Source organism: Nycticebus coucang, chromosome 9 (genome assembly GCF_027406575.1).
Source record: "Nycticebus coucang isolate mNycCou1 chromosome 9, mNycCou1.pri, whole genome shotgun sequence".
Lineage (NCBI taxonomy): Eukaryota > Metazoa > Chordata > Mammalia > Primates > Lorisidae > Nycticebus > Nycticebus coucang.
The window spans coordinates 88,917,819-88,943,502 of record NC_069788.1 but is presented as its reverse complement, the minus strand read 5'-3'; the positions used below and the strand labels follow the sequence as shown (position 1 = coordinate 88,943,502).

At 46.7% G+C, this 25,684-nt stretch overlaps 1 protein-coding gene across 2 annotated transcripts in view; it reads right to left on the bottom strand.

Annotated features, from left to right (window-relative positions):
* The window catches only part of CLMN (calmin), a 120,482-nt gene extending 117,602 nt beyond the window's left edge, over positions 1 to 2,880 (bottom strand). For both annotated transcript variants that reach the window (XM_053601609.1, XM_053601610.1), the window contains exon 1: positions 2,692 to 2,880. In XM_053601609.1, coding sequence (XP_053457584.1) covers positions 2,692 to 2,773 — 82 coding nt within the window. In that variant the 5' untranslated portion in view covers positions 2,774 to 2,880. The remainder of the gene's footprint in view (positions 1 to 2,691) is intronic.
* Between the last annotated feature and the right edge of the window lie 22,804 nt (positions 2,881 to 25,684).

Here is a 25,684-nt window from a genome sequence, read left to right as displayed (position 1 = left end):
GATTGAAAAAATCCTATGACAGATTCATGAAATCCCACCATAGCAAGCTTCCCATTACCACAAAAACTTCAACTACCTGTGTTATAAGTAAGCACACAGCTTCAAAATCAACACTCTGCCTGCTCTCCTGCCTCTGGTGACTGCCAGCCATGCTGAATTCAGATGAACAAGACTCCCAGGGATGGTGGTCCAGGTACATCTGGATCCAGTCAACATCCAATAGCTCATTTTGACAGATGCTCTAAGCTCGGTGTGGGGTGCCTTCCCAAGTGGGCCCTCTAGTTGGGACTTTCTGAGTGCCACAGAAGCAAGGACGGAAAATGTCTCTTTTTTTTTTTTTTTATTGTTGGGGATTCATTGAGGGTACAATAAGCCAGTTACACTGATTGCAATTGTTAGGTAAAGTCCCTCTTGCAATCATGTCTTGCCCCCATAAAGTGTGACACACACTACGGAAAATGTCTCTTAAGCATCCAGTCAAGAGATAGAGAAACCAAAGGGAAAATCAAGACAGATTCCTGCCCCCAGCTCCACTCCCAGCCTCTTTTTAGCAATGCTCAGCAAAGCAGCAAAGCCCAACTCAGCAACTCCAGGGTGCTGATAATCCCCCAAAGACGTAAGATTCGCTCATTCCTAATAACCTCAAACTGCAAACAACCCAAAGGTCCCTTGACAGATGAATTCAAACAGTGGTATATCCATACAATGGAATAGTACTTGGAAATACAAAGGAACCTCTGATACAATGTTGAGCATAAAAACTAGATCAAAAAAGAGTACAAGCTGTATGATTCAATTTTATACCAAGTTTTAGAGAAAAAACGAATCTTCAGTAATAAAGATCAGAACAGTTACCTTGGCTGGGGGGGGAGGTGTACACACTGGAAAGAAAGAGCAAGCAACAACCATCTAGGGCACTGGAAATCTTCCTCTTGATCTGGATGGTGGATACATGATTGTATCCACATGTTAATTTAAAAGTTAATTTTTTTTAATGACGAAGTCCACTGATACTCAAATTGTAACTGACATTTGCCTAAAAGTGAGCACAGTTCACTGTTTGCTGAGGCACAGCAGCCTACTCAGAGAACTCTTACCAAACCTTCAGGACCCATCTCCAATCGTCCCTGTTCCACGAAGCCTTACCCCACTGTTTCCACTGTCCCGATTGTAACTTAATGCTGATATTTCTGAGCATCCCTTCACAACAGTCAGTTTCCTCTAAACTGGGAGCCGATCCTGGAGGAATGCAGGAAATTGCTGCACCAAGCATTGGTTATTATGTGCCTATTAAACACCCAATGATTGCCCCACACACACCCTGACAGCCCAAACAAGATGGCATCTCAGCAAAAGATACTAATGCCCACCCCCCAAATAGCATGTCAGCTCTTTTCAAGCAACAGGATCCAGGCACTTGGCTCATTATCAAAAGGGATCGTTTTCAACATTGCCAGCCCAATCCTCCTCCTTTGACACAAATCACAGCCAGAAGAGGCCAGAAAAGCCCAGAGCAAATTCAGTTTCCAGCGCCCACTGCAATAGGCTCCCTTCTCCTTTTCAGGTCACCTCTGCCTACACCGTCCTTGCCCAACCCATGGGCGGGGCAGGTCCAGCTGGGCTCCCAGGAAACATTCAATCCGATGTAATGTTTAAACTGTTCAGCCTGCACCCAGCCTGCTAGGGCTGCCTGCCCTCTTACAGTAAAGTCAGGGCACCTGTTGGTCAAATCCGCCCAAGTTACTCCCAACCACCTTCAACCTGGAAATCTTCCAGAAACCCAAGCCTGAAGGGGAAGCAGCTAAAGGAACTTCACCTACACAGGTTAATGAGGGTAAAGAGAGGCCAAGTGGAACTCGGTCCAATCTGCAAACCCACATCTATAAAGAGGCTGGAAATACACTTCCATGAAGAGCAGGTCTCTTTGGGGGAGGGTAGGTGTGTGGGTTTGGGTGGGCAATTACGAGTGATTTTTTTCTTGCAATTTTTTTTGTGCTTTCTAAGTTTCCAGAGTAATAAAATTCTTTTGAAAGATAAACACGCTACATATGTTGCACACATATTGCTGGCCACCAGAGTTTCTTTTTCACCTTGTCTCAGCTACCTCCAGGTAGACGCTTTGGTTCCAGCGTGCTGCTCCCTCCAGTCGGAGCCTGCAGGGGAAGGGAGCTCCCTTCACGTCTGAGCTGGGTGCCCTCCTGACCTCACCAATCCGAGCCCACCCCTAGCACCGCCCCCCTATTCAATCCCCTAGCCTGAAGGTACGTGGGAGTGCCTGAACACACACACACACACACACACACACACACACTCACACATAGCCGCACTTTCCCCTCCTCTCCCTGACCTGCGCCACCGTCCCCAAGAGCCCACGTACAAACTTCTCCAAACTCTCGACGGCGGCTGGAGGGGGTTGGTGACGTCCCCCTATGGAAAACGAGCACCCTCCTCAACACACGCGCCCACACACACACGCATGTGCCGCCGCCCCCCCCCCCCCGGGCAACTGTACATCTGGCCACGCTGGGACTTGGGGGCGGGTGTCTCAACCCCAACCCCGAGTCAAGTGACAGAAGAGAGGTCCGATCGGGGCACCGGCGGCGCGGCCCGAGTTGCCAAGTGTGGCAGCGGCGCCCCGGGCTCGGCGAGCGCCGGGTCGGGCGTCCCTCGGGCGAGGCTGGGCAGCGTTACCTTGCAGGTTCTGGACTCGGATGTCGCTGATCTGCCCGATGAGCTCTTCGCGTTGGAACCAGTCCCACTCGTGCGCAGCCATGAAGCGCGGGCAGGCGGGCCGGGGCGCCGGGCGGGCGCGGGCGGCGGGCGCGGGGACCGGGCGGGCGGGCGCGCGAGCGGCACGCACCCGGCGAGGGCGCCGCGGAGCTGGAGCGGCGGCGGGCGTGGGCGGGGCGGGGCGCGGACCAGGCGGGCGGAGCAGTCGGGGCCGCCCCCGCCGCGGGCGGGCAGCGGGCAGGCGCGGGGCGGCGGGTGCGGGGCGCCCGGCTCGCGCTCACTCCCCCATCCGGGGGCCGGAGCCCCGGGGGGCGAGGGGTGGGGCGGGGCGGGGCGGGGCGGGAGGCTGGCTCAGGCCGGTTTCTTTTTTTCCCTGGGGTGTTGGTTGGTTGGTTGTTTGCAAACGCGCGGTGATGCGGCTGCGGGGTCCTGGTCCCCAGATTGTGATGTCTCAGGAGGCTGTGGGCCGGGTGACGCAACTAGGGGGTGAGGCTGGCGGTCCCAGTACCTGGTCCAGCAGGCTGTCCCCAGTGCCTCTCTCTGGTCCAGATAATTCCCCTCGTCGCCTGGGGGTCCCTTCCCACCCGCCTGCCCACGTTGGGAGGCAGACCCCATAGGAGGAACCAGGCCTAAATCCTGCTCATCCCCCTGACCCCTGAGGATCCGACGGGGGAAGCGTCCACGGCCTGAGCAGGGGGCGAACTGGTGTGGAGGTAAAGTTAGAGGAATCTACAAAGTGGGAGGCCATAGGGATAAGGGCCTCTTTTCTCAATTATTGGGAGCCTTTTCCTGTCCAGAGATGTGACCCCAGGTCTGGGAAGAGGAAAGAAGCAGCCCGGTTACCGGGAGATGGATGCCTAGTCCTGTCCCGGGCCACTGAGCCCTCCAGGCCTCTAAGGCCTGACTGACAATGCCAAGACAGGCCTTTCTGGCCCGAATCCTTGCCTCCACTGTTTATTTTTACTCATGAGAATTCTGGGATCTTAACTTGTTTGGGGCCCACAGTTTGCCCAAGGTTGAGGAATGATTTAGGGGCGTGAAGTCCCAGCCTCCTGCTCCCAGCTGAGTCCTCTGTCCCTTTCTGGGGCACCTAAGGCCACACACACAAAAAAAAATGGCATTAACTATGTAAGGAGTAGTCCAAGAGAAAAACAAAAATGGCCAGGGCCGGCTCTTGGGGCATTTAAACACATGCGCCAGTGTTTACCATTGACCTGTTCAGGGTACTGTGTACTGGAAACCCAGGTACTCACTAATCAACAAGGAACTATGGAGGCCACTGATGAGCAGATCTGTGCCTATGAGGGAGAGAGAGTTTACCCTCAAGTCATCCTCTGGGCAGGGGAGACAGAGAATAAATGAAGAAACTAAGGACTGACTCGGAGCTGAGCCTGCAGGAGGAGAGGAGCCTCCCGTGGGAGCAGCAGCCAGGGATCACTGGGGGCAGAAGTGGAGGCCCCCTTAGGGGCTTCGGCAGGAGCTGCCTTCTCCCTATCTGGATTCATTATTATATTGTCATTTCATACTCCAGTGAGCAGGGTCAGTTTCTGCATCCTGCAGAGCCAAGATGGTGGTAGTCAGGCTAATTTTGCCCCATCTGCTAGCCATCTCCCTGTTTTTACATTTCAATTTATTTTCTGTATTGCTGTGGGGTGAAGTTAGGCAGAAAATCATTTTCTTTACAAAGCCAAGAGCCAAGAGAATCAGCCTTCCTCTCCATCAGCAGGCGGGTTGCAGGGAATTTGGCTTTAAACCAGTGGTTCTCAACTTCCTAATTCCGCAGCCCTTTAATACAGTTCCTGTAGGTCACGACCCACAGGTTGAGAACTGCTGCTTCAAACAATGTGAGTGTGGAGGTTAGAAGCAGGGGGAGGCCATTTTTCAGAGATGACTGTTCCTGGGAGTGGAAGACTGTATCATTTGGTGAACATTGCTCTGTATGTAACAGATCCCTGGCAGGGAGGGGCCGTGGTAACCATTTATCAAGCACCAACTGTGTATAGATGTTGGACTCTCAGCCTGAAGAACTTACTTTCTTTGTGTCAAGGCAGAAAGAATTTCAACTGGTTTTAGAATGGAATAGGAGCCAGCACTGAGCTTGAGGCTGACCTCTAAAAGGTACTTAAATATTCATTGAACCAATGTGTCAATATCACCTCTCTCCCCTTCAGTTCTCTGGTCTTCTCAGTGGGGCACACAAGGTCATCTGTGATTGGTCTCTTTGCCATGTCCTTGTCCCTCAATCTTGGTTTTACACTTTTTGATCCAGGGATGCTGAGCTGCTGCAGGTCCTGGTCACACTTAGTCACCTCCAGGCCTTTGTCCAATAGTTCCCTTTGAAAGGCCCCTCGCCTGCTCCCTGCACTTCAGCTTTACCTAGCTTACTCCTGCTTAATCATGTGCTCCTCAAGAGAACATTCTTCAACACTGCCAGGCCTAGCTGAGTGGCTGTCTGGTACAATATTAGAATATCCATGAACTCTGCTACTCTGTTTCCACATTGCATTTCCCCAATAAACTGGGAAGTACTCGTAAACAAGGGCTGTGTCTTACTCATTTATCTAACTGAGCACTTAGCATAATGCCTGGTGCAGAGAGAGGTCTCAGTGCGAATGAATGGATGGATGAATGACTCTCACTATAGGCCTGAACTCAGAAAGCAAAAGATCAAAATGACAAACTATTGACCCCCTTGTTCTGGGTCCATGTAAACTTTTGGAGAGGTGATTAAAAAATGCTTGCTTATTTTCAATGGGCAAAGCATAAGCTTTAGGGAACCAGCAAATACCAAGATATAATATGGCCCTTTCTCCAGTTAGGTACAGCCTCCTGGGTGTAGAGTTTTGGCCAGGAGAGCAGGGCATGTGACTTCCAAAGGGAATTAGGTATTTGGAATCGTGTATGAATTAACAATAACTCTTTTTCTTTTGCATTTTTTTTGAGGAAGGAGAAGTATTTTGCCTGAAGGCTTAGCTTCCTGGGAGTTTCCAAACACTGAGTTTATAGAAGTTACCTAATTCTGCTAGAAAATCCTTGTCATTGTTTGAAATTGATTTCTGCTGAGGGAAAGGTCTTGGAGTCAGAGAATTACAGAAAATCAGGATATCTGAACCTCAGAGATCACTGAATCCAACATCCCTTCCCATGTAAAGACTTCTAAAACATCTGGCCCCTCGATCTTCCTGTCTCTGCTTATGGAGACTAATGAAATAGGCAAGAAATCCAAATAGAGGTTTGCATTACCAGGTCAGACCCACTTTGAGAAAAAAATTAGAACAATGAAGATAACCCAAAGGCATCTTTCCAGCCACTGCCAGGACAGGAGTGTGATGGGAGCTTTGGCAATTGGGATGCTGCCTTCTCTGGTCACAGCTGTAATCCCTTACACATGCACAACCCCTTAGGGTCTGGACAGTCCTTACTAAGATGGCATTCATCTGGTCTTCACAGTGACATTGTGAGGCAGAGGAGGCAGAGGTCAGTTTTAGATGGAGCATAAAGCTGTAAGTAAGTTGCCCAAGGTCATAGAACAAGGTCCTGTAGCCCTCACTGCCTCGCCACATCTCTTCTAAATATTCCTGGACAAGGTCTTATGCTATGGACCAGACTGACGCTTAGCAATTTGGTATTTATCATATGGTTATATAATATTTTGAAAAAGTTTTAGCTCCATTGAAATCATAGTGCTACTCATCAGATAAAAACCTTTAGAAATTTCCAATGAAGTCCAATTAAGAGATTATAGTGTATTACCTAGATTGACCATAGACCAAGAACATCTTCTGAATGGGGGGATCTGCATTATGATGTCATGAGGCTGCTCTGTAGCATAAAGACCCTTGATTTCATTTATTCACTCAACAAACATTGGTCAAATTTCCACCCATGCCCTAGCTCTGTGTTAGGACTTAACTGTAAAGAAGGCTCAGACTCCTCCCGCAAAGAGGGGGCCCAGCTCCAGAGTTTGCACCTTGTCATAAGGTCCAAATGAGGAGCCATGGGAGTACTCAAACCAGTCAGATTGTCCCTTTAGTTGCCATGTGGAGAAGCCATCAGAAGTTTTACATAGAACGTCAGGAGGCCCAGCTGGTCTCAGTGAGGTGATAGAGGCTTACAGCAAAGCAACAGCCCTGGAGTTGGATTCTCCAGCTGTTCAGAATCAGCAGGACCTGGTAGCTGGCTAAGGAATTTTGCAGCACCTTGTCCAAACGCTTTTGCTTCCAGTACTTCTGTTTATCTTCCACACCCACTTCACTGCAAACTCAGAATGCCATGCAAGGAAGGCTATCTAATTCATCTGGGCATCACCAGAGCTCAGAAACATGATGCGCTCATAGTGGGTGCTCGACAAATGTTAGTTGCATGCATGAATAAACTATATTTAATCTTCACCCAGCAGTAACTCCCATTATACCCTAAGCCCTAGGCTCCTAAAGAGAGTTAAGATTGCCTATGTGCCTTAGGAATGCCAGGTGTCAGCCTGTCTGCTAGTTTTCTTCCTGCTAAACTTTCCCTACCAGTTGTCTTCCTCCAGGAATCCTATGGGCTATGACACAAAGGCTGGTAGAAGGGACAGATGCTGGGACGTAGAAAGAATCTAGGTTGAAGCAAAGGGATGGTGGAATGTGGGGCAATGGAGAGTGGACAGTAGACAGTGGACTGAGAAGGTTCCACTCTTGTTTTGGCTACTCACAGGCTGTGTGACCTCAGGCAACTATTAACCTCTGTGCTCTCACCTGTAAAATGAAGCTCATAGTCCCTACCCAGTAGAGTGTTTGAGATCAAAGATACTGAAAAGATGCTTCAGTAAGGTTAATATACTTCCTATGGCACAAAATAAGCCATATTCAGGAGAAAAAAAACACCCTGAACTTGGGAGATTACCTATAATATAAATGATTAATGTATTCTCTGAGATTTTATTAATTTTTTTGGTGTATGGAGGTGGTGGTGGGTGTTTTAAAAAAAAAATCCTGCTTCCCTAAGTAGACAGCACCGGATGCCCCAATTTCCACAAATAAAACCTTTCATTTCTCCCAAGTTTGAATAGTCAAAGGCTGCTTCCCTGGCGACAGCTCTGCTAATTTTTTTTTTCAGGCATTAGAACACTAAGGAGTGTATATTTTCTGGTGAAGCAAATGATAAACTTCTTCTCCCCACAAAGTGTGAGATATTGGCAATGTAAAGATGTAAGGCAAGATAGGATACTGTGAAGGGAGAGAAGGCACCTGATATCAGAAGTTTGGAACAATATTGCAGAAATACATGTAATTTTTTTTCAACATTTTGAAATCGGAAGCACTCTTTGTTGCTGATAATCCCAGAAAGAATGGTTTCAAAACTAAAGCTTGGTGCAAGTAAAATCCAGGGCCCCACCCCTTGAGCTGTAACATTCTACCCTGGCAACTCCATTTTGACATGTGTATCTATTTTCTTACTATGCAGCTGACATTTACTGAGAACTCAGTATTTCCCAAGGACTGTGTCAAGGATCGCATTTAATCCTCCCAACAAACCTTCCAAGGAAATACAATTATCATCTTGATTTAATTAATGAGGAAATGAAGGACATAAAGTTCAGTAATGTCTCCAAGGTCACATGAGTCATATGTTACCCAGATATTGTGCAGAAACCAGAGCTAAGGCTGTCTGCTCCTCAGCAGCAGCCTTTGACCTTTTTGAACTACTCCAGGTTGCTAAGTAGAACAGTTCAAGTGAGAGAGTCACTGGGGCATGCTTCCAGCCAATTTTTGGCCTTAGGTAAACAAGAACACCAGAGGCAAGTTTTCCCTATTAGGTCAGGAGCAGAAAGACTTTATTGCCCTCTGCAGGGAGGTTTCCCCTGTGTGTGTGAAATGTTGGGGGCACATCCACCTCTGACCCTGGACTCCTCCACCAAATGGCAGCGTACCTTTGTGAAGAAACCTCAGTACAGCTGTGCTGGACAAGTATGTATGTTTTGTGCTGTTCAAATAGATTTTAACATGTAGACTCCAAAGGGCAAAGGACAAAAGCCTTAATTCAAGCCAGTAACCAGTCTTGTCAATTTTATCTGATAAAGATCTCCCAAATCTATCCCTGGTAACTAGTGTCCAAAGATGGTCTCCGTCAACCTTGCCCTCCCTTCACTGGCATGTCACTCCTCACATGAAGCTGCAGAATTTAATTTCCCCTCCCTTGAAACTAGGATGGACTTAATGACTTGCATGACTGAAAGAATGTAGCAGATGTGATGTTCTGGGAACTCAGAGGCTGGCTCACAAGAAGCCTTACACCTTCCATTCTGGCCTCATAGAACTGTTGCTCTGAAACAGGTGAAGATTTTTGTGACTCAATTCAATGGGAGGGTACCATGCTATGAGGAAGCCCAGCTAGCCAAATTTGGAGGGGAGTGGGCAGAGAGATAGGGATGTCTCACTAGCCCCCAAGTGCTCCCTTGGACAATAGTTCATCTTCAGCCCAGCTAAGCTTTTGGATGGCTCTAATCCCAGCTGTCATCTGATAGTAATAGCATGAGAGACCTCCTGTGAGAACTTCCTGACAGAACCCAGTCAATGCCCCACATCATAGGAGAAAATGCATTGCTTAATTTTAAGCCACTAGTGTACTACTAGAACACCATCCTCTCCTCTCCATCTCCATAGCATCGTGGTCTAGGGCATTGTCATGCCTTAGGTTCCCTCCACCACCACCTGCCTGTTTTCTTCCTTCATTATGGTGGTTCACCAATTTTACATTTTCTGAGTGGATATTCAATGAAGTGTTAAAGAATAAAAGCACTGTTCCACTTCCTGCCAAATGGCTTTTGCACACACTTTCCTTCACATCAAATTCACCACTTCTCTTAGTCTGTCTCTGATTAACTCCTACTGGTAATTCAGATCTAGCTCAGACCTCCCTTCATCAATGGACTCTTTCCCTGTTATATTATTTAGTCTTGGCTGTGGAGCGAACATACCTATAGACAAAACATGCCAACTTAAAGCAACAATCATTAATTAACTCATGATTGTATGGTTGGTAATTTGGGTAGTTCTGATGCTGCTGGAACAGGAGACATGGACCAACTTTGAGCAAGCAAGGAATGAAGAAAGAGAATCGTGGTTCAGTTCCCATCAGGAAAGCTGCACTCATGTTGATCTGATTTAGTGCGCAGTTATATTGATGTATTTCATAAATGCAAAAATGAAGGATTGATCAGATTAGTTCTACAATCCCAGATAATATAGTTTATATAGCTGGTCCCCAAATCTCATGTTGAATTTTGATCTCGAGTGTCAGAGGTGGGCCCTATTGGGAGGTGTCTGGGTCATGGGGGTGATTCCTTATGAATGGTTCGGTGTCCTTCTCATGATAATGGGTGAGTTCTTGTTCTCTTAGTCAACAGGAAAGCTGGTTGTTTAAAAGATCCTGGTGGGCAGCACCTGTGGCTCAAAGGAGTAGAGTGCCGGCCCCATATGCCGGAGGTGGCGGGTTCAAGCCCAGCCCCGGCCCAAAACTGCAAAAATAATGATAAAAGAGCCTGTGACCTCCTCCTATGTCTTGTCCTCTCACACGTGACATGCCTGCTTCCCCTTCCACCTTGATTGGAAGCTCCCTGAAGCAGATGCTGCTGTCTTGCTTCTTGGACAGCCAGAAGAACTATAAGCCAAATAAACCTCTTTTCTTTATAAAGTACCCAGCCTCAGGTTCCTTTAAAGCAACACAGAATAGACTAACATACCAGCTGAATACCAATGTCAGTTACTGTGCTAGGAGCTGGGGACAAATTGAGAAATAAAACCAATACAGGAGATAAGCATGGATTCATTTGTTTAATCATTTATTCCTTTCCTCATCCAACTTTAATTGAGGGCCTACCAAGTTCCAGGCAGCATTCTAAGCAGTGGAATCCAATGATAGGCAAGACAAACAAGATCTCTGCCCCCAGTGAGCTGCCACTGAGGAATTACAGCCTTGACGGACAGAGACTATGAACAGAAAGAAATAAATAAGATAATTCCAGTTTATGAGAAGTAAGGCAAAGAAAGATTAGTGGTGATGAGATAGTAACTTGGGCTTCTCACCACAGGCACACAGATGTCACAGAGTCTTATTCTACTGAGGAAGAAGGGTAGGAAAACTTTTGAGAAATAAGCACCATTTTTTGGCCAGGCGCTTACTGTATTTCTTTTTTCTAATATATACAATGAACCATGAGGTAAACATCATTGTCCTACTTTGCATATGGGCAAACTGAGATTCAGAGAAGTTGAGTCACTTGTCCAAGGTCACACAGCCAAGTAAGGGTGGCAAATAGACTGGTGTATCCCAAAGGGCATAGGCTGCCCAGTATTGTTCTCTTTGCCGAGGTGATAAAGTCTGATGAAACCATGAAAGACAAATAGGTGTTGACCCAGTGGGCAATGGCCAGGGGAGGGAAGGGTAAGCCAGGTGAGCAAAGGTGCTGAGCATGAAACTTCCTGATGTGGCCCAGCAGCTCAGTGTGGTAGGGCCAAGCATGTGAGCTAGAAGGTAAGGCTGGAGGGCTGAGTCCAGAGGGGAGTGGTTCCTGCCACAACTCAGCTGTCCAGAGCCCATTTCTTCATAGGCCTCCAGCTCCCTGCATGTAGGGGGGAGGCTGTATGACGTTTGAAGCAGAGGCTCTGCAATTAGATGGAACAGCCCAGGTTCAAATCCCAGCTCCACCACTCCTCCCAGTGAGACCCTAGGGGCAAGTGGCTTATCCACTTGGTGCTTTGACATCTGCCCTCGTGAAATGGGGTAACAGTGAATTTTAAATGAAGCAATACATACACTGTGGAGAATTGTTCCTGGTGCATAGTAGGCATGAAACAGAGTCCACTTGCTGTCCCCTGGGGCACCTGACAAGCACTTTCCAGGCCAGTGCCATTCTGAGGCCAGGGCAACCCTTTCCTGAAGGCAGCACCGCTAGTGGAGGCAAGCACCCAAGTGAAGGCAGGTGCCGAGATTCCTAGGCAACCCAGCATCTTCCATTCAGTGTGTGGACACTGGTCCAGGAGGAGCTGTGGCCTGGGAGCTCTCTCAAGGTGTGAGGCTCCTGGGCTCATGGGATTCTTGAGCTTGGCTCATGCAGAGAGGAAGGGCTGGTACAGTCTTTGATGGCCAACCTCATTATTTTCATACTGCTCACTTCACCAATGAAAAGGTATCTGCAACATCTCCTATGCTAATTAGCCAGACCTTCCAGTGCGGATTTAACAAAGCCATATTTGAGGCTTGGTGTCATGTGGAGCTGATCCCTGATTATGTTGCTTCAAACACCCTCCCCTAGGGTGTAGGTTAAAGTTAACCAGCACACTCGTGCACATCAAGGGGTTTAGACTGAAGTGCAGTTCTAAAGACAGTCACTGACGTGCACCAAAGGCTTAGTATGGGACTGATGCCCCATCGTGTCTGCCTGCTCCTCTACCACTCCCTCCCTCCCAGGTCAGGAACTGGTTCTCTCCATAACTAGTCTGTTTCCTGCTGGGTTGGTCACAAGTCAGGAGTTGGAAGCCTGGAGTGAAGGTGGGGCTGGGAAGGCAGTAAGGACGGAGGTGATAGCAGGGACACTGGCCTCAATCTGAAGTCCTGGCTGCCCTAATTTGCTGTATCCCTTGAATGCCCCTTCCCCTCTTGCAAATGGGGTTGATCTGCTTTGTGAATAAGACATTCCAAGGGACAAGCTATCCATTGCTCATAGGAGGCTGCAGAACTGCCCTTCCAGAGAGCTGGGTCATTCCAGAGCAGCCCCTGCTGCTCTTCATCTGTCGCTGCCCAGGGTCCTAGGTCTTCTAACACCGGCATTCACCACCACCAAGACAGGATAGAGCCCCTTCCTTCAGTACCATGAGGTCTAACCACAGGCACTGCAGTGTGGGGATTTTGGAGTCAGAGTGACTTTCTTCCTGGCAGGTGATCATGGACATAGAGCTTCCCTGAGTCTCATTTTTTCATCTGTTTGATGGAAATATAGCTACATCTGGCCTGGATTTTTCATAAGGGCCTGGTGGCGTGCTCAATTGAGCTTCTAAGGGGACATGTGTTCATGACCACGTGGGCAGCAAATGCAGGAGGTGGGTGCTACTTGAGCTATGCAGATACTCAGGATACAGACAGGATGTTGCTGGGGTTTGGTGGGGGGAGTTGAGCTGTACAATGAAGGAATTAAAGGCTGAACAAACAGAAAAAAAGAGGGTGGGAGGACAGTGGGGGTGGAGTGGGAGCAAGGTGTAGTGGCTAACAGGAGAGTAGTGGGCCGGGGAGGACAGACAGTGTACCTAGTGGCCCAGAGATATTCCAGTTTGTCCTCTGCTAAAGAAGAGTCTCTATTGTTCCAAGACTTATTCCCAGCCTCCTCCTTTCACTCCTTCTTCTCTCTGCCTTCCTTCTTACCTCCCTCCTCTCTCCTTCCTGCTCTTGATTCCTTTTTTCCTTCTTTTTTTCTTATTTCCTTCACCGATATTAACACCTGTCTGCTGTACCCCAGCCCTTGCCTGCATGGGAGGACAGGGAAAGGGAGGGAGACAGACACAGGATTGATTTATTATACAAATGGTTGATTACTTGGGGCAAGTGTCCTGGAGAGTCAGGGCATGGTGAGACTACCTAACAAGGAATCTGTTCTCTGTGTAGGGTGCAGACAGGACGGGTTGGTAGAGTGCTTACAAGACATGGCTCTAAAACTCCTCCCAGGCAGAGAGGTAGAATTTATTTCTTTACCTCTTGATCCTGAGCTTGGCTATGACTTGCTCTGGCCAATGGTCATTAGTAAATGTAGCAGAGGCTTAACAAGCACTTATGCATTCAGATTTTTGCCTTCTTTTGTGGCACTTGAAATCCTGAGACCAAGATGTGACGAGCCCAAGCTAGCCTGCTGGAGAGGCCACATGAAAGAGAATGAAGGTGTCTTCAGCAACAGTGTGCCAACAGCCACACACTGAGGCTGTCCGTGGTCACCAAGGCCAGCTGACACAGGTGCACGAATCTGTCTTCCTCCTCAGTAGTGAATCTTAAGCAAAGAGGATTGGTGGAGACCCTGCAGCCCAAGAGGACTGGATCTCTGTTCAGATGCTCAGCTTATTTTTTACAGCTTGCAATTTGCCATGAAATAGTTTGCTTGGTTGCTGAAAATGGTCACAAGTAATGAAAAAGCACATGAAAGCTCATTGCATAAGGGAAATTGGTGGTTAGGGGAGGGATCACCATATTTCCCAAAGTTTGTAGGTGGGCCTAGTTCCAGAAACATCTGTAATAGCCTCACCAGACCTACAACCCTGAATGGGCTCTGTCTGCCTTGGGCTGCTATCTTTGCCAGGAAGGCCTCTGGTCCTATGGAGGTCCACTCAGTAAGTAGCAAAGGCTGGCTCTCTCCTACATACTCATGCCTGATTTGGGAAGGAAAGGAATGCAGACCTTCTGAGAGAGGGTGACCTTTTTCAGCTAGGCCATGTGGCCAAACTTTGGTAACACCTCTCTGTTAAAATTGATGTTCCTCCTAATCAGCAGTGATGGGGGGATTGTTTCTTAAATGCTGCTAAATACAGTGATGGGTCCCAGGTGAGAAGGCAGGGGTCTTGCTAATTCTCCTTCTCAATGTTCCCAGCCAAAATGGGTTTCTGGCAGCCCCTACCTGTGAAAGGGGCCTGTTTCCTGAGGTTGGTTGACAAGCATCTGGAAACCAAGGCTTTGCTGCACATTGCCTATAATTTCCCTTTGATTTTACATGTCCTCCAGCCCCCAGAACCATTATTTTTTTAGAAAAGCAAAAATTAAATCCTCATACCTCTCCGGAAGAGTGAGGGGAGATCACATTCCAGCACATTTTCTTTGTCCCATGTAATACTCTTTCAGAAGAAAAGCAGAACCATCTGTGGGACCCGGGGAGCATAAAACACATGGAGGAATTCCACAGGCAGCCCACACGGAGGGATGCAGTGCCCCTGGAGGACTCCAGGGGACAGCCCACATGGAATGTGTATCACCCTCGAACTGTGTCTATGACTGTGACTTCAGAGCCACACAGACGTGAGTTGGATCCAGCAATACCCACAACTATCGAACAACTTAGCTTTTCTGAGGTTCAGTTCCCATGTGGAAAATTGACTCCCTCTGTGTATTAATGAGAATCAATGTCTGTATGTCTCACTCCTTTCCCCTTGAAAGAAAAACACCTGTGGACTCAGAAAAATGGCCATAAACATCTGGTCTTTAACCATTTCCAATTGTATGACAATACAACTAGCATACTAGTCATGGACACAGGGATGTCCTCAATATCATGTGACACCATGTAGGCTACAACGAATAGAACAGCTGCTGTTTATCCTGGCCAGGCAGTGGTACCAAATCTGCACCATGTCCCTACTAGCTGGAACATTGTCTAACCATTGTCTCCATCATACAGATGAGGAAACCGAGCCTCCAGAGGGAGGAAGTGCAGCAGACACGTGTTGATATTTCCTACCAATATAGAGTCCCTCTCCTTCTGACCATAGTACTCTGACTTATTTTGGGGAAACTGCCTCTTCCTGTGATAGGCTGGCTGGTGGGATTATCAATCAAGGTGCCCACCTCCCCCAGGGAAGGGGTGAGTTTGGAACCCAGCTCGGTCCATCAGAGACTCTCTTTCAATCCCTGGAACATAAAGACAAAAGCACTGAAATTGGCTGAAGCTGCTTTGCTGCCCCCGGCAGGAGGGTGGGATAGTGTGCTGAGGAGACCCCTCTTGTGGGTTTCTGCCTCCTGGACTCCTCCCCTGACCCTGACCCCCTTCCCCAGCAGCCTTATTCCATCATTAGAATCTGGTCCTTCACTTTTCTTTCAATTCTGAGACACTCATGGACCTGCCCTGTGCTATTAAGTTTGGTTTCTGTTGCTTGCATCCCCTAAACTCTGCCTGACACAGGAAGTGACTCCCCCAGGGCCCTTGAGCTAAAAAGTGGCATAGTTAAAAAAAAAATGACATAGTTTAAAAAAGTGGCATAGGGCGGCGCCTGTGGCTCAGTGAGTAGGGCGCAGGTCCCATATGCTGAGGGTGGCGGGTTCAAACCCAGCCCCGGCCAAACTGCAACCAAAAAATAGCCGGGTGTTGTGGCGGGCACCTGTAGTCCCAGCTGCTCGGGAGACTGAGGCAAGAGAATCACGTAAGCCCAAGAGTTAGAGGTTGCTGTGAGCTGTGTGACGCCACAGCACTCTACCTGAGGATGGTACAGTGAGACTCTGTCTCTACAAAAAAAAAAAAAAAAAAAAAAAAGTGGCATAGTTAAGGGAAGACCAACATCATTAGGCTCCCAGGTGAGAGCCACATGGCTGGCCTTGGGGTAGTCCTGCAACAGGGACAGCCTTCTGAGAGGGATGAGGTGTACCAGCAAAGACCTGGTGATGGCAATACATGTGATGTGGCCTCATTGTCACAGAGCCAGCATGGAACAGAGCTTTGAAATCCTCTGGTGGAAGCAGACCACAGAAGCCTGAAAGCCCATTCTGACCAATGGAATGAAAGCAGAAGCATTATCTTCATTTCATTGTCCCCTAGGAGGCTTCTGGGAAATAGTTTTTTCCATGAACATGCAGGGCCAAGGCTAAGCCTGGGCAGCCAAACAGGCCCCTGCCCTCAGAAGGGCCTCATGTATGGGGCATTACTCTGTGGCCACTGTCTTAAAATTACTAATCATTTTATGTTTGAATTTGTGTTTTGCAAGGGAAGTCCAATGGGACAATAAAGCATGCCTAAGGACTTAGTCCCATCTCCCTAAGATGGGCCTCAGTGGCCCACTGTCCACCTTCTAGCCCCTGTGCTCATCCCAATATTCCCCTGTACCATGGATACTGTCACCTTCTACCCTGGCACTGACCCAGAGAAGGCGAGGGTTTGGGCAACATCTTAGGGTAGAGCATGGTGGCAGCCATCCCAACCTAATCTGTCAGGACTATGCCTCCTTCAGCAGGTGACTGGAGGAAGACCAGCTTCAAGTACCAGATATGTCCTTTGCAGTTAACAATCCCTTGGGTTGGGGAGAAGGGGTTGTCCACTGGTTGGGGTGGAGATGCAGGCCTCTGGGAAGGGGGTATTAACTGGCCAGAGCACAGCATGTCAGGACTCTTGCCAAGGACCTGTTTGCACTCATGAGGAAGCATGACATTAAATAACAAATGAAAATAAAGACCAGAAGGAGACTATGGAAGAAAGGAAAATGATGTTTTCTATTTTAGTATTTTTTTTTTAATTTTTTTTAGAGACAGAGTCTCACTTTGTTGCCCTCAGTAGAGTGCTGTGACATCACAGCTCACAGCAAGCTCCAGCTCTTGGGCTTAGGCGATTCCCTTGCCTCAGCCTCCCAAGTAGCTGGGACCATGGGCGCCAGCTACAACACCCGGCTATTTTTTTGTTGCAGCTTGGCCAGGGCTGGGTTTGAACCCGCCACCCACAGTATATGGGGCGGTGCCCTACTCATGGAGCCAGAGGCACCGCCCTATTTTAGTATTGTTTACAGCACTTTTTTCCTACTTTTTAAACAAAGGGACTTGTGTTTCTATCTTATTGGTCCCTGTAAATGATCTACCTTGTATGGACTGAGTCTATCAGATTAGAGGTGGCAAAGACAAAGGATAGAAATAATCCAATTTACTATTTAAGCCATGTCAATTAGTTATCATGTTACTTGCAGCCCAAAGCATCCTAATTCAAAGCAATTTTATTTTTTATTCTCAGGATGATGCATTTGACACCCATTGACAGCTATTTGATAGCCCAAGATACAGCAGTGTGCTTCTTACTGACAATATGAAAAGTAAGGGCCCCTCCCACATCACCAAGCTGCAGTTAGCTTTGGACTTTCATTAATAGCAATGATCATTTCATAATTCATTTTACAGTGCCATCTTGCATCATTCTGATGTCAGTATTATTTTCCTCATTTTTCAGATGTGGAATCTGAGGCTCGGAGTAGTTAAGTAACTTATTTAAGATCACACAGCTTCTTAGCACTCTGGGAGGCCGAGGCAGGTGGATTGCCTGAGCTCATGGGGTTTGAGACCAGCTTTAGTAACAGCAAGACCCCTGTCTCTAAAAATAGCTGGGTGTGGTGGCGGGAGCCTGTAGTGCCAGCCACTTGGGAGGCTGAGGCAAGAGAATCGCTTGAGCTCAAGAGTTTGAGGTTGCTGTGAGCTATAATGCCATGGCACTATACCAAGGTGTCAAAAAGAGATGCTGTCTCAAAAAAAGAGAGAGAGAGATCATACAGCTTGGAAATGTTGGAAATAGGGATTATATCCATGACATTACTGAGGTTCTTGACAAAATAACTTGTTTCTCTACCATTCCCTCCCCCTCATCCCTGGCACCTGCTGGAATTCTCATGCACACCCTGTGTAGCTTTGGGGGTCATTTTCTGGCTACTCATCTTCCTTGAGACTTTCTCCCAATGTTGCTGCCAGGACAGGGCAGTGAGTGAGCCTCAGGCACCAGCAGGGCCCTTTAGCTTGGCTCCTGCTTCCTGCCAAGTTTCCTTTGCTTTGTTCTGATGCCCAAAATGAGAGCCTTTCTCTGGCACAGTGTTTACAGCTATGCCCCTCTGATCAGGATCCGGAGGCCAAAGGGCTGGTGCCTGCCTCTGCCATGTCACAGCTGCAGCCAATGCAAGACAGAGCCCATGAGCCCCCAGCTATTTTCCCTGCTGGTCTGGTGTCTAGAGCTCACTTTCTCTCCCCACACATTTTTCCAGGACGCCGCTTCCTATTTGTCCAGAGAACATTCCCAGACTCCCCTCTGCTTGTCTCTGGGACAGTAATCTCCATTGAAGTGTAAGTTGTGGTAGGTGGGAACCCTTGGAATTCTCCTTGCCCTCTCTCAGCCCTGCAGGGACCACTCTTACACTGTCAGAATGTGCTTTTCCAGTGGTGCAGGCGCAGCCAGGCAGCCCTTAATGGTAATAGCTGTAACTGTGGCCAATTTTCAGTAATTGGTGGCATTTTCCAGGGAATTCCTGCCTGTCGCAGGAGCTCCTTTGTGCTGCTTTGATCTCTTGCCAGTCTCTGTGAGACACAAAATACTGCTGTCATCTTCAATTACTCCAAGGGACAGATGGCCTTGACCTTGCCACCAGATGTCCTCAAGCCCCCATGAGGCAGCAGCAGCCATGAAGACCCAGCCATGAACAAGGGGAGTCCCAGACCCATTCTTTGGGGCTGGGGCTTCTGGAAACTCAACTGATTTTATATGCAAAGGTGTGACTCCAGAGCTGAGGGTCGTGGCAAACGTGCTAACAAGCTCAGGCTGCTGTGCACCCTTTGTGCCGAGAACTTCTCTTCCCTAATCTTCCCAGCACCTCTGCTGCCAGGACCTATTATTTCCATTTTACAGAGGAGGAAACTGAGGCTCAGAGATAGTCATACAGCAGGGTCAAAGACATGGGCAGTGGGTGATGTGGGGAGAGTTCCAACTGTCTGCCTGGTTCAGAGTTCTTTCCACAGTGTACAGCTCCTTGGACTGCCAGTGGGATGCAGCCTCCACCTTGCTTATGAGGCTCTGCGTTCCTTGAGGACAGAAACTGAGTCTCCTTCAAATCTGTCCCCTCCCACGGCTCCTAGTGCAGAGCTGGGTTCAGTGTAAACACTCAGCCTAATGTTGTCTAGCCCCAGGGATGTGTTCCTGGGCCTCTTCTTTTAGCAGTTACACTTTGTTCTCCATGATCTCACCCGGGGGCTTTCTTTCTCAGCTGTGCACTGCAACTCCCACACTGTCTACTGATACTCCCACTGTATCTCCTATATCTCACTGCCTGCTTCATGTCTAATTGGTATCTCAAATCAACCCATCTCAAACCTATCTCCTTATTTTTCCTCTAAAACTGGGTCTTCCCCAGTTTGCTTGATCTCATGTTTGGGTCCTCCATCCTTGCAGTTACTCTGGCCCCAAAGCTCGGAGTCATTCTCATCTTCATTTCTCATATATTCCACCTTCAATCCACAAAGACATCCTGTCTGTTTAACCTAAAAAAGAGAACCCATGATCCAATCCTTCTTCCAGCTTCACCTCCATCATCTCTCCCTGGGACAGTCACTTCCTGACAAGTCTCCCTATGTCTGCACTTGCTCCCACGCTGCAGCTGGAGGGACCCTGTTAACAATGAAGATGATGTCACTTTGCTGCTCCCACCCTCCTGTGGCCTCTCAGCTTTCCCAAGATTAACATAGAACTTGTCATCCATGAAAGGGGACTGCTATGGTCACTGGATTGAAAAAGGCTGATGGCTTGGCCACAGACACCCATGTCAGGGGGTGACTCATTCCAACTAGGGGATGTGGATGGCTTCCAGGCTGAGGTGTCACTGGTGTTTAGCTTTGAACTCTGAGTCTATATCCTATTGTCATGCAGATAGCAGCTCTGGAAATACTGCCTTCTGGTAAGGGTGGCCCCTGAGGCACAATCCCATCAAAGAGCAGCTCTGGGGCACACACACACTCATGCTACCCAATCTTTCCTGTGCTCCTGTGTGCCGGTGCTGGGCAGATTCTCAAGACCCAGCCCAGGACTCAGCATCCTTGTTACCACCATTACAAAGCAGATATTCTAGCTGGGTAGACAATGAACAACTATGCTAAGAAGAAGTCCCATTAGGCGAAGCACTGGGATAATTATTATTATTTATTATAAAAGAATAAATATGGGCTGGGCGAGGTGGCTCATGTCTATAATTAGCACTCTGGGAAGCTGAGGCAGGTGGATTGCCTGAGCTCAGGAGTTAGAGACCAGCCCAAGCAAGAGTGAGACCCTGTCTCTAAAAATAGCTGGGCATTGTGGCGGATGCCTGTAAGTCCATCTACTTAGAAGGCTGAGGCAAGAGAATCACTTGAGCCCAAGAGTTTGAGGTTGCTGTGAGCTTCGATGCCACAGCACTGGATCCCAGGAAGACAAGGTGGGACTCTGTCTCGAAATAAATAAATAAATACCTGCATCTACTTCTTCCTCATCCATTGATGCAAGCTCAGGAGATGATCGTTATTAATATTATCCTGAACTAAGGAAGGTGACCATCCAACTGCCAAAAGCCCAAACCAGCAGAATCCAGCTCCATTCTTCCTCAGTGTCAGGGCTATGGCTCCCACTTGTGTCACATGGGTGATCTCACTTCCTCCTCGTTCATTCCTGCAAAGTGTAGTATTGTCCCCATTTTCCCTAGGAGGTAAAGCCATATGCTCACAGTGCCACAGCCAGTGACGAGCAGAACCAAGACTGGAACTAGGTCTGTCTGTCACCAAAGGGTGTCACTCTTAGCAATGCACTGGCCACCAGCCTGGGAGACTTGCAGAGCCACAGGGAGATCTCATGTAGATTCTCTTTCTTTCTGGACTGACCCAGGCAGGTGAACGGCCACCTGAAGTGCTTGTGCTGTGGGTTTTGTCTACCTTTTCCCCCCCACACTGCCCTCCAGGCTGAGGTGCACTGGGCACACACCCAGAGAGACCTTTGCACTACAGTTTGGAAAGTTATTTTACAATAAACTTTTTGCCTTTTTCTTGACTTCTTGCCAGAAGCTTCTGTGTACATAGCTCTGCAAACTGCTGTGCTATTTCCTTGTAGAAGCCAAGTTGGTTTTTATTCTTTCTTCCTTCTATGCCAGTTCTAAGTGTTTCTATGGTCATTTCCTTTTTTTTTTTTTAACATAATTATATATCTTTATAATTATGTCTACACCTATATTTATAGGAGTATGTGGGCGCTATTCTCTCTCCTTTATTTAAGTATTCCAAAAGGAGGCTTTGAGAAGTGTCTATCTACCTAAGACCTGCAAAATAATTCATAGCAAGCAGGTGAAGTTCAATGTGAAGCTTCCACAAAATCGAATTCTACACCCAGGAACACGTAGAGAATATCAAAGTCTTGGCCCTGAGGCTCATGGGCCCTGTGAGCCTTTGCCCTCCTCTCTGCCTATGCTGGGGGACCAAATGATGTGGTAGAAACCACGTGGGCTTAGGCTTCAGAAGGTCAGGAGTTCACCTTCCAGCTCTTCCAGTTTCCCCAGGCATGTTCTTTTACTGTTTTGGTTGTAGTTTCTTCAGTAAATAATGACAACAATGATGTTGGGGCAAGGTGTGGGGATGACTGATATCAGAAAGCCCACAAGGGCCTGGCAGCGAGGCTGACACACAAATGGTACTCAAGTCCTTTTGTGGGCCATGGTGAGACCCCAGTAAGACTGGGCCTGTGGGTGTGCAGAGTGAAGGCACAGGCCCGCTGATGCAGCTGCTCTGTTTCCTGCCTGAGGCGTGTTCTCTTGCAGCGGCGCCGAGAGGGCTCCAGCAAGGAACATGCTGAGAAAGCGACCTTTTATGGACACACATCAGCTCACACCCAATCTTCATCACCCTGGACTGGTTTTCCCAGGGGTCGGGGTGACAGCTTGTGGATTTTTCAGATTCTTTGCTTCAACATTTTTTCTTCCACCCACCTAACAACTGGACGATTTGTGTTTCTGTGCTGGCCCCACATTGGTAAGCAGGGGGAAGAGGTGACTTTTGAATCAGTGTCCATGTGCTAGAAACACGTGGAAGGGGGTGAGGGACAGAGCACAGATCGAGTTGTTTAATCAACAAATACTTATTGAGTTCCCAATAAGTGGTTGGTACTATGCTAGACTCTGGGGATACAGCAGTGAACAAGGTAAAGCCCCTGCCCTCATGGAGCTCACATTCTCTTAGGGAAGGCTGCATAAATAGGTAAATAGCAAAGTGCCAGGTGGCAGCAAGTACTAGGAAGACGTGTAAAGCAGGATGGGGGTGGAGAGGGAAAGGGCAGGGGTGTGGGGGTGGAGAGGGAAGGGGCAGGGCTGTTTGACAGAGTGGTAGGAAAGACTCTCTGAAGAAGTGACATTTGAACAGAGACTCAAATGAGGATATGAACCATGTGAATATTGGGGCAGAAAGCTTTCCTGGCAGAAGGAACAGCAATTGCAAAGACTCTGAGGTTGTGTACTAGTCAGCTAGTGCTATCATGATGTTGCATAACAAACACTCTACAAGTTGGAGGCTTAGGACAATATTTATTCCTGATGAAGCTTTGGCAGACCGGCTTGTGGTGGGTCAGGTGGCTCAGCTGGGCTTGGGTGCAAGCTACTTATCTGTGTCTTTCATCGCCTTTGGGTCAACAGGCTAAAGAGGGCAAATTCTCAGTTGGAGGCAGGTCTGGGATAGGACACACGGGCATGCAGAAAGAGGTGAGTCATTTCAGGGCTTCGCCTGGAACTGGCACACTGTAGTTCAACCCATAGTTCACTGACAAAAATGTGTCACGTGGGCAAGCTTAGCATCGATGGGGCTGAGAAGTGTAGTCTACTTCCAGTAGCAGGAGCTACCAAGTTACTCGGCAAAGGGACAGACAGAGAGCAGGATGAAGCACTGGGGAGATTAACATTGTCACCACGTGAGAATTAGCTTTGTGTGTTGAAGTATCAGCAACAAGGCCAGAATGGGTCATGTGGAGCGAGTGAGGGAGAGCAGGGAGAAGATGAAGGAAGGGCCCAGATCGTAAGATGTCTTTGACAAGAATTTGGACTTCTGAGTGTGATGGGAAGCCACTGGAGGCTGGTTTTCTTTCAATTTTAATTGAAATATATCATAAATCATAAAGTACATAGATGTTAAGTATAGAGCTCAGTGATAAGTTTTTACAAAGTGAAAAGTTAGTTTTGCCTATTTTTTAACTTTATATAAATGGAATTAAACAGTACATATCTCTTTGTGTCTACTTTCGTTTGATTAACTTTATGTCTGTGAGATTCATCCATGTCGTTACATGTATTGTTTAGGTCCCTTCCTATCACTATATAGCATTCCACTACATGACTATAACTCAACTTATTTATCTATGCTATTATTGAAGGACATTTGGGTAGTTCCCAAGTTTGGGCTATTAAGAATAATAGCATTAAAAATATTTTGTTTGTGTTTTTTTTTATACATAGATAAGCTTTTCTGTTAGTTACATATAGGAAGGTGTGCGTATGTATACTCATAGGGTGTATGCATTGTCAGCTTCAGTAGATCTGGCTAATAAATGGCCTTATATATAATAATATATAACAATTACATACTATTGTGTGGGTGTGTATACATATATAAAACAAGTATCTTTATACATACATAAAACAAGTATCTTCTCCCACTTTATGGTGCCTTTTGACTCTTAAAAGTGTCTTTCAATGAGTAGAAGTTTTTGATTTTAATGTATTTGATTTGTCAACTTTTTCTTTTATGGTTAGTGCCTTTTGCATTCAGTTAAATAAATATTTACCTACACAAATCTCACACATATATTCTCCTAGATTTTCTCCTAGAAGATTTATTATTTTATTTTAAACATTTAAGGATTTCTATAGAGAATATTTAATGAACTCATACAAATAAAGAAAAACATGAGAAGAAAAACGATATGGAGATGTTAATCACAGGGTACAAAGTTTCAGCTAGATAGGAGGAATGAATTTTTGAGATCTATGCATAGTAGAGTGACCAAAGTCAATTATAATGTATTGTATATTTCAAAATAACTAAGGGTAAACTCCCAATGTCTCACCACAAAAAATAAGGTGAGGTGATGGATATGTTAATTAACTTTAATAACTCCACAAATTAACTTTATTTAATAACTCCACATTGTATACATCTATCAAAAGATCACATTGTACTTCACAAATGTGTGTAATTATGATTTGGCCACTAAAAATAATATTAATAAAATTTTTTTAAAAGTGAAAGACAGTCTACAGCCATACCATCCCGAATATGCCTGATCTCATTTAAAAGTGAAAGACAGACAAATCAATATTTTTTTTTTAGCAAAAACATTTAGTCTCTCCTTAATGTACAAACCAATTTTTTAGATCTCTAAGTGTTCTCCATATCTCTTTCCAAAAGGAATGTATTAATTTGCATTCCAACCAGCAGTGCAAAATTGTTCCCTTTTCTCCACATCCGCGCCAACATCTCTGGTCTTGGGATTTTGTGTTGTAGGCTAGTCTCACTGGAGTTAGATGATATCTCAAAGTAGTTTTGATTTGCATTTCTCTGATGATTAATGATGATGAGCATTTTTTCTTTTATTTTTTAATAATTTTTTATTATTTATTTATTTTTTTATTAAATCATAGCTGTGTACATTAGTATGATCATGGGTATGATACATGATACACTTGGTTCATAGACCGTTTGACACATTTTCATCACACTAGTTAACATAGCTTTCGTGGCATTTTCTTAGTTATTTTGCTAAGACCTTTACATTCCACATTTACTAGGATTCACATATACCCTTGTAAGATGCACCGCAGGTGTAAGCCCATTAATCCTCCTCCCTCCACCTACCTCCCCCCTCCCTCCCCTTCCTTTCCCCTTTCTCCCTATTCTTAGGTTGTAACTGGGTTGTAGCTTTCATGTGGAGGTCCTACATTAGTTTCATAATAAGGGTGAGTACATTGGGTACTTTTTCTTCCATTCTTGAGACACTTTACTAAGAAGAATATGTTCCAGCTCCATCCATGTAAACATGAAAGAGGTAAAGTCTCCATCTTTTTTTAAGGCTGCATAATATTCCATGGTGTACATATACCACAATTTATTAATCCATTCATGGATCCATGGGCACTTGGGCTTTTTCCATGACTTAGCAATTATGAATAGGGCTGCAACAAATATTCTGATACAAATATCTTTGTTATGATGTGATTTTTGATCTTCTCGGTATATGCCCAGTAGAGGGATTACAGGATTGAATGGCAGATCTATTTTTAGATCTCTAAGTGTTCTCCATATCTCTTTCCAAAAGGAATGTATTAATTTTCATTCCCACCAGCAGTGCAAAAGTGTTCCCTTTTCTCCACATCCATGCCAACATCTCTGGTCTGGGATTTTGTGATGTAGGCTAGTCTCACCGGAGTTAGATGATATCTCAAAG